We start from the raw sequence: 13,819 nt of genomic DNA on the forward strand, positions 1-13,819 counted from the left end.
GGGCTTCCCAGGTGGCGCTAGCAGTAAAGAATCCGCCTGCTAATGCAGAAGACACAAGAGATGTGGGTTTGATCCCTGGGTCAGGAAGATCCCCTGGAGGAGGATATGGCAACCCACTCCAGTATTCTTTCCTGGGAGATCCCATGAACAGAGGAGCCTGGTGGGCTACAGTCCATGGGGCTGCAAAGAGTCAGATACAACTGAAGCGACTGAGTACACACACTTCTATTGTACAAGGGTATGATGAATAGCCATTTATGTGCAATGAATGCCTTTGTTCATTTTGTACTTTTTGGACATTTTTTACTAAATTAAAGATTCTTTAAATTCTATAATGTTTTACCATTTTAAAAAGTTGCACACTCATGATTTCATACAATCCCATATGGACTCTATATATAAAGTCTCAAAATATGATAGATCATTTGAACTGGACCATCTCCTTTTCTGATTTTTAGAGAATTGGAGTGTCACTGTACTTAAACATATATTTATTGGAGGGTTTCTTTCTTGTTAATTATTTCAAAATAAAAAGGAATAAGAGATGCTACGACTATACATAGAGAGAGATGACCACTCCTAAGAGTTATTCTGAGATTAGCACCAAGAGGGGAAATCAGAAGATGCTGCAGGTAGAGGAAGGGAATCTGGCTGCTACCCTCCCTCTCTTCCAGCTTTATGACTGAGAGCCTACGACTTAGGGAAGGGTTTATATGAACATGTCCAAGGTACCTATGCCCAAAGGATGGGCTGACCTACCTTGCAATCCCACAGAAGGTCCTCACTGTTAAGCTAGGGGTAGTGATTTGCCTTCCTTACAGAAGATTTGGCAAGTCATCCCGAAAGGATGACTTCTAATTTAGATGAAGGGTGCCTAAGGGCTGGGCTATGATTTCTTTGTATTCATGTCCTGGCCTTGGTTACCAATTACACAATGCACTTAAATGGTTCCAGGTTGGTGATGATGGCATTCAAATTTCCGAGGACAGGGATGAAAAATGGTGTTAGAGATAGGCCCTTTTATGGAATTGCTGGGACAGCAGCCATGGAGGGAGGGCAGTCTGGCCCGATGCTGTGAAGTCTTGAATTATTTGAGCTATTCACACTTACTGCTTCTCTGTTGGCAGGTTGCCTGAAGATATCACCATCAGAATGTTCCCACGACAATTCTCCATCCCCTGTTTATTAAAAAGAAATAAAGAATCATATATACATAGAAGGGAAAAATATTATCCTTGTGACCCAGTAACCCTTTGGGTTCTATGATCCCAAAGTTCTTTAGACATTGTAGCCATCATGGCTGTTCTTCAAACAGCAACGCTGAAAGACTTCTGCCTGGGTGTGCCTCACTTTTCAAGACAACTTCAAAGAACGTTGCCACTTTCTAAAATAGACCATCCAGCAATATTACACAGAATTTGGAAAATGAAAGGGAAAATCATCACTTTCCACTGTAATATAGCCATCATTGTCACTTCTGCTTATTTTATTCCAAAGACAGTTAAGTATTTTACAGGTCATATTCAACTTATGTTTAAACTACTCTTAAAGAATCAGAGTTTTGTGAATTTGGTCTGTCATGATTTGTTAAATTCACCATTATGTCTCTGAGAAGGTATAACTTGATCTGAAAGTTAACGTAAAACTTGTTGTGGTCGGAGTGTTTACACAATCCATATCTTCTATTTTTGCCTGAGACACCTTTCTCTGGGTCTCCACGACCCAAGTTTTGAACAGTGAACCCCTATCATTTTAGTTCATTCTAGACTAATTGCTTTTAGGATAAAGATTCTACTTTCAGTCTTGAGAAAGGCAAATGCACAACAGATATGGATATTCCCCAGCTGATTAAATATAAAAAATAAGAGAATAATCTCCAAAAATATTGCCTTGTGTTATTTATGTCCAAGTAAGCAGATGGGAAGAGCTTAGTCTTAGAGATATTTGCATCACTCTAAATGAGTACTATTTGTGTGTGTGTGTGTGTGTGTGAGAGAGAGAGAGAGTGTGTGTGTGTACCTGGCTGAAAATAAACCCAAAATCTATTCAATCATATATCTCATGGGATAACAAGGGATACAAAAGTATATAAACATTAAAAATTTTCTATTCTAATTAATCTCCCAAGCTTTCAAAACCTAACTCTAATGAGTAACATGTTACTGGTTCAAGTATTTTTACTGGTTTAGGGCTGGAAAAAGACCTCAAAATTCATTTGATACCAATATTATCATTAAGCAGCAACATAAAACAAAGCATGGCTTTAACCCTCCATGATTCAAAGATCATCTCTTGGAAAAAAATTATGAATGTTGAAGACTTAACTGTGATTTCTAGGTTTATCTTCCTAAAACACCACTTTGACTATATAATGGTATCGTTTTCTGATCAAAAAAATATCCTCAGTAGGTTCCCATGTAAGACTCTCTATAATCACCCCCACCTCATCTTTACTGAGCACCTACCTCCTATCCAACTATCTTATCTACTCTACAATGAAATCCCTTTGACCGCCTTACTCTTCAGTGAACCTGTGGCTCCCATTCTTGCCTCCATGGTTCTGCTCATATTCTTCTTCTGAAATTATCTTCCCATCTCCCACACCTCAGAACTCCTGTATGACTATGAAAAACATTCAGTTTTTCCTCTTCTGCAAAGCCTTCTTCAAATACTCTTACATATTTCTTATTGCCTAAAGGACTTAGGTCCTTATAGTCAAAACTGTGGTTTTTCTAGTAGTTATGTAGAGATGTGAGTTGGACAATAAAGAAGACTGAGTGCCAAAGAATTGGTATTTTCGAATTGCGATGCTGGAGAAGCCTCTTGAGAGTTCCTTGGACTGCAAGGAGATCCAAATCAGTCAATCCTAAAGTTAGTCAACCCTGCATATTCACTGGAAAGACTGATGCTAAAGCTGAAGCTCCACTACTTTGGCCACCTGATGTGAAGTGCCGACTAATTGGAAAAGACCTTGATCCTGGGAAAGATTGATGGCAAAAGGAGTAGAGGGTGGCACAGGTTATATAGCACTACCAACTCAATGGACATGAACTTGAGCAAACTCCAGGAGATAGTGGAGGACAGGGAAGTCTGGCATGCTGTAGTCCATGGGGTCGCAAAGAGTCAGTCATGACTTAGCGACTGCACAATAAAGGACTTAGCCTTAGAGATGTATAGGACTTCATCTATTTTGAAATTTTGTCCAACAGTTCCATTTAACAGGTGGATAAACCAAGGCTCAGAGAGGGCAAGGAGCCATTCACTCACATAATCAGTCGACAAGAGCTAACACCCCGAATCCCAGATTTCCCTGCTCCCAAATAAGTGTATTCATTCTATAAGGACCTGTCCTGTTTATTATTTGTGTTATTCATGGATGTATCACCATGATCTATAACAGTACCTGATACATAATAGTCACTCAATAAATACTCATCAAATGATGGAATTAGGAGATCTTCTCTGACCACCTATCTAAAATTTCAAATACCCTCTGATACTTCTTACCCCCATCTTTGATTTTTCATTCTAAGACTCAAGAGTATCTTGTGGTATATGTATTTTATTTCTTGTCTGCTTTCTCCCACTAAAATTCTCCTATGAAACAAGGGTTTTTGTCAATCATGTTCCCTGATGTAACCAACTCCAGCACCTAGACCAGGGCTGGGCATGTAGTTAGTACTTACTCAATTTCTTGAATGAATGAATACTAAAACACTTTACAATATTTTCTGCTGTTAAATGTTTCCTGAGCCTGCCTCGTTTCCCTAAAGAGAATGCAAATCCCTAAAGAGACCATGTCTTAGACCTCCCTCTGTGTTGCCTACATCACTGGTTCTCAAAGTGTGGTCTCCAGATCAGCAACATCAGCATAAATTGGGAACTTGTTAGAAATGCAATATTTTGGATCCCACCCCATGCCTAGTAAGTCAGAGGCTCTGGGGTGGGGGTCATTGATTTGGTACACATCAGATGCTCAGTTTATGCACTGAATTGAACTTCAGTAAAACATACAGAATTAAGTGCTTATCCAATAGCATACTTACCTCTTCCTGGTTATTCCATGTCTGAGTAAAGATGGCAGACAAAGACCACATGCAGACTCTTTGGAAACCATAACTAACCTTGTAAAAGTGAAGATTCTTTCACCTTTGTTTATATCAAAAAATAATGCCCAAGTCACAATGGCCATTATTAAAAAGTCTACAAATATTAAATGCTGGAGAGGATGTGGAGAAAAGGGAACCCTCTTATCCAGTTGATGGGAATGTAAATTGGTGCAGCCGCTATAAAAACCAGTATGGAGGTTCCTCAAAAAACTAAAAATATAGTCACCATATGATCCAGCAATCTCACTCCTGGGCATTTACCTAGATAAAGCTATAATTTGAGAAGATACATGAAACCCTATGTTCATAGCAGCACTATTTACAACAGTCAAGACATGGAAACAACCTAAATGTCCATCAACAGATGAATGGATAAAGAAGATGAGGTACATATATGCAATGGAATACTACTCAGTCATAAAATAAGAATGAACTCATGCCATTTATGGTAACATGGATGGACCTAGAGATTATCACACTAAGCAAAATAAGTCAGAAAGAGGAAGACAGTTACCATACGATATCACTGTCATGTGGAATCTAAAATGCAACACAAATGAACATATTTATGAAACAGAAATAGATTCACAGACAGGGAACAGACTTGTGGTTGCCAAAGCAGAGGGGGCTAGGGGACAGAGAGATTGGGATTTTGAGATTAGCAGATACAAACAGTATATAGAGGATGGATAAACAACAAAGTTCTACTGTATAACATGGGGTACTATATCCAATACCCTAAGATAAACCATGAAAAGAATGTGAAAAGGAATATGTGCTGTGCTGTGCTTAGTTGCTCAGTCATGTCCGACTCTTTGTGACTCTATGGACTGTAGCCTGCCAGACTCCTCTGCCCATGGGATTCTCCAGGCAAGAATACTGGAATGGGTTCCTCTTCCAGTGGATCTTCCAAACCCAGGGATTGAATCCAGGTCTCCTGCACTGCAGGTGGATTCTTTACCATCTGAGCCACGACTATAACTGAATCACTTTGCTGTATAGCAGAAACTGACACAACATTGTAAATCAACTGTACTTCAATAAGATTTTTAAAAAAGAAAAAAGTAACTCCCCAAAGTCAATTAACATATTTCAAATGCTTCTTGGGTAGAGAACTTGATACTAAGTCAGAAGGAGAAGGGAAATCAGGGCTGGACCCTTCCCTCAAGACATTTACAACCTGTTTGGAGGTGACAGGTAACCAATATGGAAATCAGATGAGCCTAAACACACAGAGTAACAACTGGAAAGGCAAATGGAATATATATGCTTAGGAGATATCAACTGTGTGGAGTGAACAGTCAGATGTAATCATGGAAACCATCCCCAAAGAATTGTTAAGTCATGTTTTTAGAAGTAGATATTGCAGGGTATAAGGGCTTCCCTGGTGGCTTAGAAGTAAAGAATCCGCGTGCAATGCATCAATCCCTGGGTCAGGAAGATCCCCTGGAGAAGGAAAGGGCAACTCACTCCAATATTCTTAGCTGGGAAACCCCATGGACAGAGGAGTCTGGCAGGCTACAGTCCATGGGGTCACAAAAGAGTCAGACATGACTGAGCAACTAAACACAACAACTGCAGGTTATAAACAGTCACATGGGCAGAAGGGACCTGGCATTTGCAAAGGATTGGAGTTTTGGAAATAGAAAGTCACATAGTGGACACAGCAAGCAAGGTGTGGCTTGAGTGGAAGCTTCAGAAATGAAACAAGAGAAATGGGGCTGGTGGAGAGAAAGAAAAGGAGGGAGAGAGGGGGATGGGTTGTTGAGATAACAGGGTTGTAAATAATTCTCGTGAAACTTCGAAAAGAGACTAAAGAATTCACATTTGATCGTGTTATCAATTTTTATGTAGAGGTGCCTATGGTAAAAGTAATATTTGTGGAAGCTTATCCCGGAAAGGGGGTGTTGACTGGTTGGGAAGCAATTAGAATCTGGGAGGCCAACCAGGAGGCTGTTGTAGTAATATGTAATAGGCCATGAGAATTGAGAAAACAGCAAAGAAGGGGTGAATCATACTACTGCAGATAACATGTAAATGATAAGACCCTGAGGGAAGATTTGATAATGGAAGAGGAAGGCAAAGGAGAAAGTATAAAATGACTCTAGGGTTGCAAGTCAGGAGAGCTGGGGTATGACACTGCTCTTGACAGTGACTGAGTGGGGATGCACTTGGATTTACTTGTTACATTTTAGCTGGCAGTGGTGGGTCAAAGTTATGTCCTGAGCCAGATGAAAATATGGGACCAGAGAGAAGATTTGAAACCAGGAAAGATTTGCCAGCAAAATGGCAAAACAAAATGTAAATGCTATAGTAGGTGGTTTCAAGCCAAACTGAAGCAGCCAAGAGAACAAATTACAAAAGGAAAATGAGAGAGTAGCTCTCCTCATCATATGCCCTTTTTAAACGTAGATTTAATGATTGGTATTGACATGAAATGTTTATTCAGTATGACCTTCTAAGAAGTTCAAGTTATTACATTTAGACCCTAGAGTCTTAAAAAGGCTTTTAAAAAGTGTCTTTAAATACTTAATAGCCCAGACAGAATCTTAAAGCAATATAGAAGCATACAGTCCCTGTTAAATAAGCAGAGAGGCAAGATGGCAAAGTAATGAGACAAGTCAATTATCATGCAGACTACGCTGTAATACAAGTTCAGATAAATGTGGCATAACCACCTAAGCATTTGCAGACAGTTATGTGTACCTAAATTTGAATGATTTCACTTCATTTAAAACTACTGGAGCCATTACTTGTGTGTGTGTGTGTGTGTGTGTGTGTGTGTGTGTGTGTGTGTGTGTGTGCATGTCTGTATTCTCAAGTAGGAACTACAAACTACTAGTATTTTTGTTGCCTGTGAGCTTTCAAAATCTTCAAAATGGCATTCTCTAAGCTAGAATGCTCTACTGTTGTTGCTGTTTAGTTGCTCAGTCATGTCCGACTCTTTTGCAACCCCATGGACTGAAGCCCACCAGGCTCCTCTGTCCATGGGATTCTCCAGGTCAAGAATAGTGGAGTGGGTTGCCATCCCTTTCTCCAAGCGATCTTCCTAACCCAGGAATCAACCCTCGTCTCCTACTTGGCAGGCAGATTCTTTACCACTGAGCTATTTGGGAAGCCCAGAATGTTCTATAAGTAGCCCCTAAAGGTTTCAACATTTTAATTACTCTATATATGAAACATAGCTAAATAGTTAAATTTGAATTATCTTCTTAGATGTTCACATCAGTGGTGTTTTAGACTGGGGTGGGGTCTATCTAGAGAGCTGAAAATAGGTTTGTCCATTTACAATCTTAAATGTTTCACCTTAGATGTATCTAAGAGACAAGGACGTAACAGAAAAAAGTAGGCACCAAAGCCCCCAAAAACCTATTTCTTTGCCTTTTTCCTTAATTCACTGGACAGATTATCTTGAGTGAGAGGCAGCTTCTTTTTTCAGCCAAGGCTTTAAAAAAAAAAAACAGTGATTCTAATGGAGACAGATGGATCCTAGTTAATTCCGAGAAGCACCAAGATGTAATTTTAACCAATTTTTAAAACCAAAATGAAAAACAACTCTAGTGTACTGTATGTCAAACAATATTCATTTAACCTTAAAAGCCACATGTGTTGTTTATTCAAACCTCAATTATACTCTGAGTGGTACCCTATGGAGATGGAATGGCTTGGCTTTCTGGTAATGAGAGAAATGGAGAACAAGCATTTGAAAAATGGTCAAGAGCTAGGCTAAAATTCAGACTGTTTATAACTCCCATTGCTCCTATTAATCTCTGATTGGCCAGAGCAGGTCACAGAAGTAAACCTTGTCTTCTCAAAAGGACTAAGTGTACAATGAGATTATGAGATACCCGTGAAGATAAACCTCAGACAGCAAAACTACGCCAGCATGTGGCCACTTCTGAACCACAGTCATCATAAATAGGGTGCCCATAGATTCTCATTTATCTGGGACAGCTCAGTTTTATATCTGTTTTGCTGGTAGGCATAATTGCTAAGATTGCTTCTTTCACTTTCAAAAGTTGTCTTGGTTTGGATGATAAATTCCATGGTTACTCTAATCATAAGGCAAATAGAAATTGTAAATGAATTTCCAAGACAAGGGGAAGTGATCTCCATGACAAGGAAAACTGATCTCTGTATTTTCTGAGGAACACGTTGAAATCAGCAGAATCAAGGCAAATAAGTAAGGGTTTTTGAGGAAAAGTGGGAGTGAGTAGAGGAAAAAAACTGATCATGAACTCTCCAGGTAACTATGTACCAGGTTCCCTAGTGGGCCACTTTATAGCCAGTGCTTAACACCCAAGCTGGAGATGAAAAAGAGAAAGGAAGCAGGTGACTTGGGGGCGTGGGGAGCTACTGCCAAATATCTAATTCTACAAATTTGTTGGCGAGGGAGCAAGTGTGCTCTAGTATCTCATAAGGTGGACAATCATTTATTAAAAAATTCTTATTTTGTAATTAACAAACAATGGTGTGACAGTTTCAGGTGAACAGTGAAGGGGCTCAGCCATACATATACATATATCCATTCTCCGCCAAACCCCATTCCCATCCAGGCTGAGACATAACATTGAGCAGAGTTCCCTGTGCTATAGAGTAAGTCCTTGTTGGTTATCCATTTTAAGTATAGCAGTGTGCACATGCCCATCCTAAACTCCCTAACCATCCCTTCCCCCTACCCTCCCCCACTGGGAAGCATAAGCTCATTTTCTAAGTATATGAGTCTGTTTCTGTTTTGTAAATGAGTTCATTTGTATCATTTCTTTTTAGATTCCACATATGAGGGATGTCATATATCTGTCTTTCTTTGACTTACTTCACTCAGTATGACAATCTCTTTAAGTCCATCGATGTTGCATCAAATGGCATTATTTCATTCTTTGTAATGGCTGAGTAATATTCCACTGTATATGTACCACATCTTCTTTATCCATTACTCTTGGACAGTCTTTTTTTTATTTTTTAAAGAAAATACCTTGCTGTCAAATAAAGCACTTAATTGTTTGAGCTGTCAATTTTAAGCTCTTAGCACTTTAAACAAAATACCTGCTCGAGAAATACTAAGACACAGACAAGGAGGGAACTCCTGCCACCAGTGGCAAGCCAAATCAGGAGGGGAGTACAAAAGTATTATCCAGAAAAATCAGAAATGTCTGTTTTTTTAAAAAAATGTATTGTGAGAATGTGCAAATGTTTGCAAGAAGGCATCATAAAAGAGGGAATAATGAAACTTAGTTAGACATGGCCCATGACCTACATTCTGCTCTTTCAATGGAGATGTGGTTAAACAGATCAATGTTTATGGTTAGAAATGGGGTCTTTACATCCCAGGGTAGTCTCAATGACTCTTCTGGAAGTGTTTGTATATCTGGCCCTTTGGAGCAGAGAAATCACAAAGTCTGCTCCTCCCAGTAGCCTCAGACTTAAGAGTCCCTGAAGTTGCTTCACACCCTCAACCTGAGAGGCAGCATAGTAATAATGGCAAAGAAAACAGCCTGGAGTAAGACCGCCTGGGTCCAAATCCTGACTCTGCCCCTTCTCACCTATGTGACTTTGAGCACATGAATGAACCTATCTGTGCTTCAGTTTCCTTTTTTATAAAATGGAGACAATAACATCGACCCATATGGTTGTGAGGATGAAATGAATTAGTATATGCAAAGAGCTTAGGACAGTGCCTGGCACACTGTGTTATATGTGTTAGCTATTACTCACCCTTCCCTCTTTTTCCTATCCTTTCCCTCCATTTCTTCTTTCTTCTTCTTAAGAGTAGCCCACACGCGGGGAAAACCCAACTTAAGGAACCTTCACAATGGCTCAGAGGGTAAAGAATCCACCTGCGATGCAGGAGACACAGGAGATGTGGGTTTGATCCTTGGGCCAGGAAGATTCCCTGGAGGAAAGCATGGCTACCCACTCCAGTATTATTGCCTGGAGAATCCCATGGACAGAGGAGCCTGGCAGGCTACAGTCTATGGGGTCGCAAAGAGTCAGACACAACTGAGTGACTAAGCACACACGCACAAGTGTGCAATGCGTTTAACAAAAGAAAGAACCTGTATTTTTAAAAAAATGAAGCCTAACAGAGAAAATTTATGTCCACACACAGAAAGGAAATAATTTCATTTCTAAAGCCAGGGTCCTGGAGATACCAAAACATAAAAATGGCTGCAGACAGATTCCTTCAGCTCATTCCTTCTAAACTAATGATTAGATTCTCTCATCATTATGCTAGTACCCTCTCCCATTTCATCTTTATTTAGAAAAGGAATCTGCATTTTAATTAAACCTCTTTTTCTCTCTTTGCTTAAAGTAATGCATGAGAGGACAGATAACTGCTCCTATGGGAGGCAGTGCAAATTACATAGTCATAAAGTTGAGTGGTAAAAATTCAAGTACCCAAATAGAGTCCTGTGCTACCACCTTCAAAAATGGAAAATAACAAGCAGGATGGAAGAAGGAAACTTAGTGATCTACCACTGTTTACTGCCTGGTCAACCTGGAAATGAAAAGCAATCAGTTCAGGGTCCTTCTTCTTTCCATGAATACCACTTTGGCTTCCTGGCCCCATCCAAAGAGGACTGGACTATCTGGTGGGAGCAGAAGACGTGGGTCTGATTTTAATAGCCAAAGACAAGGAAAAAGTGGATGGAGTCATTCCAACAATTAGCTTAAACCAACTGGATAATTATATCAAATGTTCACTTTCCCTGGGCCATGGAGACCTGGACTTTATAAATTCTTACAGTTACAGTGTAGGTAGTGTTCGAATATGATTCCTCTGCCTAACATCACTCTTCTTTCTGATGTTTCTTTTTCCTCTGTTTATACTGTCAGTTAACAAATCAGATTAACTTTCACAAACATTGGCGTCTAAGTGTTCACAAAGTCTATTCTAATGAGAGTAATGGGCATACCCAGTGGTGTGTTTCTGAGCAGTCATGGTATATCCCTTGAAGCAGTCAGAAGGACAAGGCTGAAAGAAGAGTGGCTTTAACCACCCATGAAGAAATAATTGCTCTGAAATGCTTCACTGGGAATTTCTTATTTTTATTGTAGAACCAGACTCATATACACATGAAAAACCCTCCAGCCCAGCAACAGGATGGGGCATTATTGACCTTGACAGGATACCCCAGATGGCCAATTAGGAATCATCACTATTAATTTGTTAAACTCAGTATGAAAGTCAGTGCTGTCCCATCCCACTGTCTGAGGACTTTCTGTCTAAAAGAAACATTCTAGACATAAAAGACATGCCAAGAAGGAACATGATGACCTCAGAGGACTAGGAGTCCTGGGATTGTCAGCAAGGATGTGAAGATGAATTCTGACCACAGGGGATGGAGAGAGAACAAAAACCACCTGAAAGTTTCCATGGAAGAAGAGAGCATCCAGTTGGTGTTGAGAAGAAGAGGAGCAGCAGACAAGGATAGAAAATCTCTAAGATAGTCCCATGTTCATGAACATGAATGATTCACTTTTGAAAAGGAATTGCTAGTGGTGGTCAAACTCTTCTACCGCTATGAAAAGATCGAGTGTTTCAATACATTTTGAAGTTTAGGCGAGAACATACAATCTCAAAAATTATTGAGTTATTTTTTATTTTTTTAAAGCAGTGTTTTGATTAGCAATGTTTCCTTCCTACCATTATGACCAGGAGATGGGAGTGTTTCTGAAGAAAATGTGGGCAAAAACAAAATGAGAGCCTGAATGATATGTAAGGATCTATATTTAGAGTTGTTATTTCCTCTTGTTTCCTTTGATTTCGAAAACTTTGAAAATTTTGGAAGATTTTTATGATGTTAAAAAAATGAAATAGCTCACATACCACTTCCCTCAAGATCTCTGGGTTCAGCAAAGATGGCGTCTGAGGTGTAATTTTGCTGCTTTTTGGAAATAGAAATCAAGAGTCTTAGGTAAAATGGCAGATGTCTTGAACACTGACAAATTGCTTTTAAACAATTGCTTCCAGTTTCAGTTACCATGAAGGAGTTAGCAAAAATATCTCAATTTCATAAAAGGAGATTCAATTTTCACCTGGGCTAACTGGAGATTTATTGGATAAATGAGCTTGGATTGAGTAAGTTGTAAGGTCAGTCATTTCTCCTGCCTCCCTAGGCAGGACTACACTTTTTGAGTGCTTGCGAAAAGCTTTACATAACTGTGGCTCTCTTTCCTCTTAGCAAATCCATCACAAGTTATATGCTTAGTACTATGCTAGGGGCAAACGAGGAAGAAGATGGTCCTTTCCTCATAGAACTTCTCAGTTGAGGAGCCAAGACCCATAAAACAGTGAATGTAATAATGTGAAAATATCAGTGTTAGTCACTCAGTCGTGTCCAACTCTTTGGCGACTCCATAGACTATAGACCACTAGGCTCCTCTGTCCACGGAATTCTCCAGCCAAGAATACTGGAGTGGGTTTCCATTTTATTCTCCAGGGAAACTTCCTGACCCAGGGATCAAACCTGGGTCTCCTGCTGCTGCTCCTACAACCTGACCAAGCCCTGGAAGTGGTCAAAGAAGGAGACCAATGAGGACTAGAATGATCAGGTAAGGCTATTTAAATGAGATGCATGAAGCACTATTTACTGAAGCCAGAACACAGAAGCAACCTAGATGTCTATCAACAGACAAATGAATAAAGATGTGGTACAGATTATACAATGGAATATTACTCAGCCATAAAAAGAAATGAATTTCAGTCAGTTCTAGTGAGATGGATGAACCTAGACCCTATTATACAGAGTGAAATAAGTTAGAAAGAGAAAAATAAATATCATATATTAATGCATATATATGGAATCTAGAAAAACAGTATTGATGCAGGGAAGGAATGGAGACACAGATGTACAGAACAGACTTGTGGACACAAGTCCCCCACACAAGAGGGGGAGGGAAAGAGTGGGATGAATGGATAAAGTAGAATCAACATATATACACTATCATATCATGTATAAAATGCAGAGCTGGTGAGAAGTTGTATAACACAGGGAGCCCATCCTGGTGCTCTGTGATGACCTAGAGGGGTGGGGGGGAGGGGAGGGAAGCTCAAGAGAGAGGGGATATATGTATAATTATGGCCCGTTCACATTGTTGTATGGCAGAAACTAACACAACATTGTAAAAATTAAAATAATAATAATAATAATAAAAGAGCTATAACTTCAGCTGGGGTCTTGAAAGATGGGAAGGATCCTAATTGATAAAAGAGGGGTGGGAAACTCTTCCAAGCTTGTGGGGAGTAAGAGTTAAGAGAGGCACATAACAGGAGGTAGGATCAAGATGGCAGCAGAGGAAGATCCTGAACTTATCTCTCATGAGCATACCAAAACTTCAACTACTTACAGAGCAACCACCTCTGAGAGTGACCTGAAGACTAGCAGAAGATATTTTCCACAACTGAAGATATAAACAAGGAGCCATGATGAGACAGTTAAGGAGGTGGAGATTGACATCTAGTCAGGACCCACACTCCTGGCAAGGTGGGAGGGATATAAACATGACTGTCCTCCCTGAGGAGCGAGGGGTCCAAGTTCCACATTGGACCCCTCAGCCCAGGAGTTGTGCACCAGGAAGAACAGCAAAACAGCTGGTTTTGAAAACCAGTGGGGTTTACATTCAGGAGAGCTGGGGGGCTGAAGGTGTGTTCAAAAACTCATTCACTCTGAGTAGTAGCAGAGAGGCAGGAGGCAACTGGGACTCCA

At 39.9% G+C, this 13,819-nt stretch overlaps 1 protein-coding gene across 8 annotated transcripts in view; it reads right to left on the reverse strand.

The window, feature by feature from the left end:
- CHRDL1 (chordin like 1) overlaps positions 1–13,819 on the reverse strand; it is a 127,205-nt gene that overhangs the window by 24,399 nt on the left and 88,987 nt on the right. For all 8 annotated transcript variants that reach the window (XM_061136335.1, XM_061136333.1, XM_061136332.1 and 5 more), the window contains exon 7: positions 1,111–1,178. In XM_061136335.1, the coding sequence (XP_060992318.1) occupies positions 1,111–1,178 (68 nt within the window). The remainder of the gene's footprint in view (positions 1–1,110; positions 1,179–13,819) is intronic.

The sequence above is a fragment of the Dama dama genome, chromosome X (assembly GCF_033118175.1).
Source record: "Dama dama isolate Ldn47 chromosome X, ASM3311817v1, whole genome shotgun sequence".
In the NCBI taxonomy this organism is placed as follows: domain Eukaryota; kingdom Metazoa; phylum Chordata; class Mammalia; order Artiodactyla; family Cervidae; genus Dama; species Dama dama.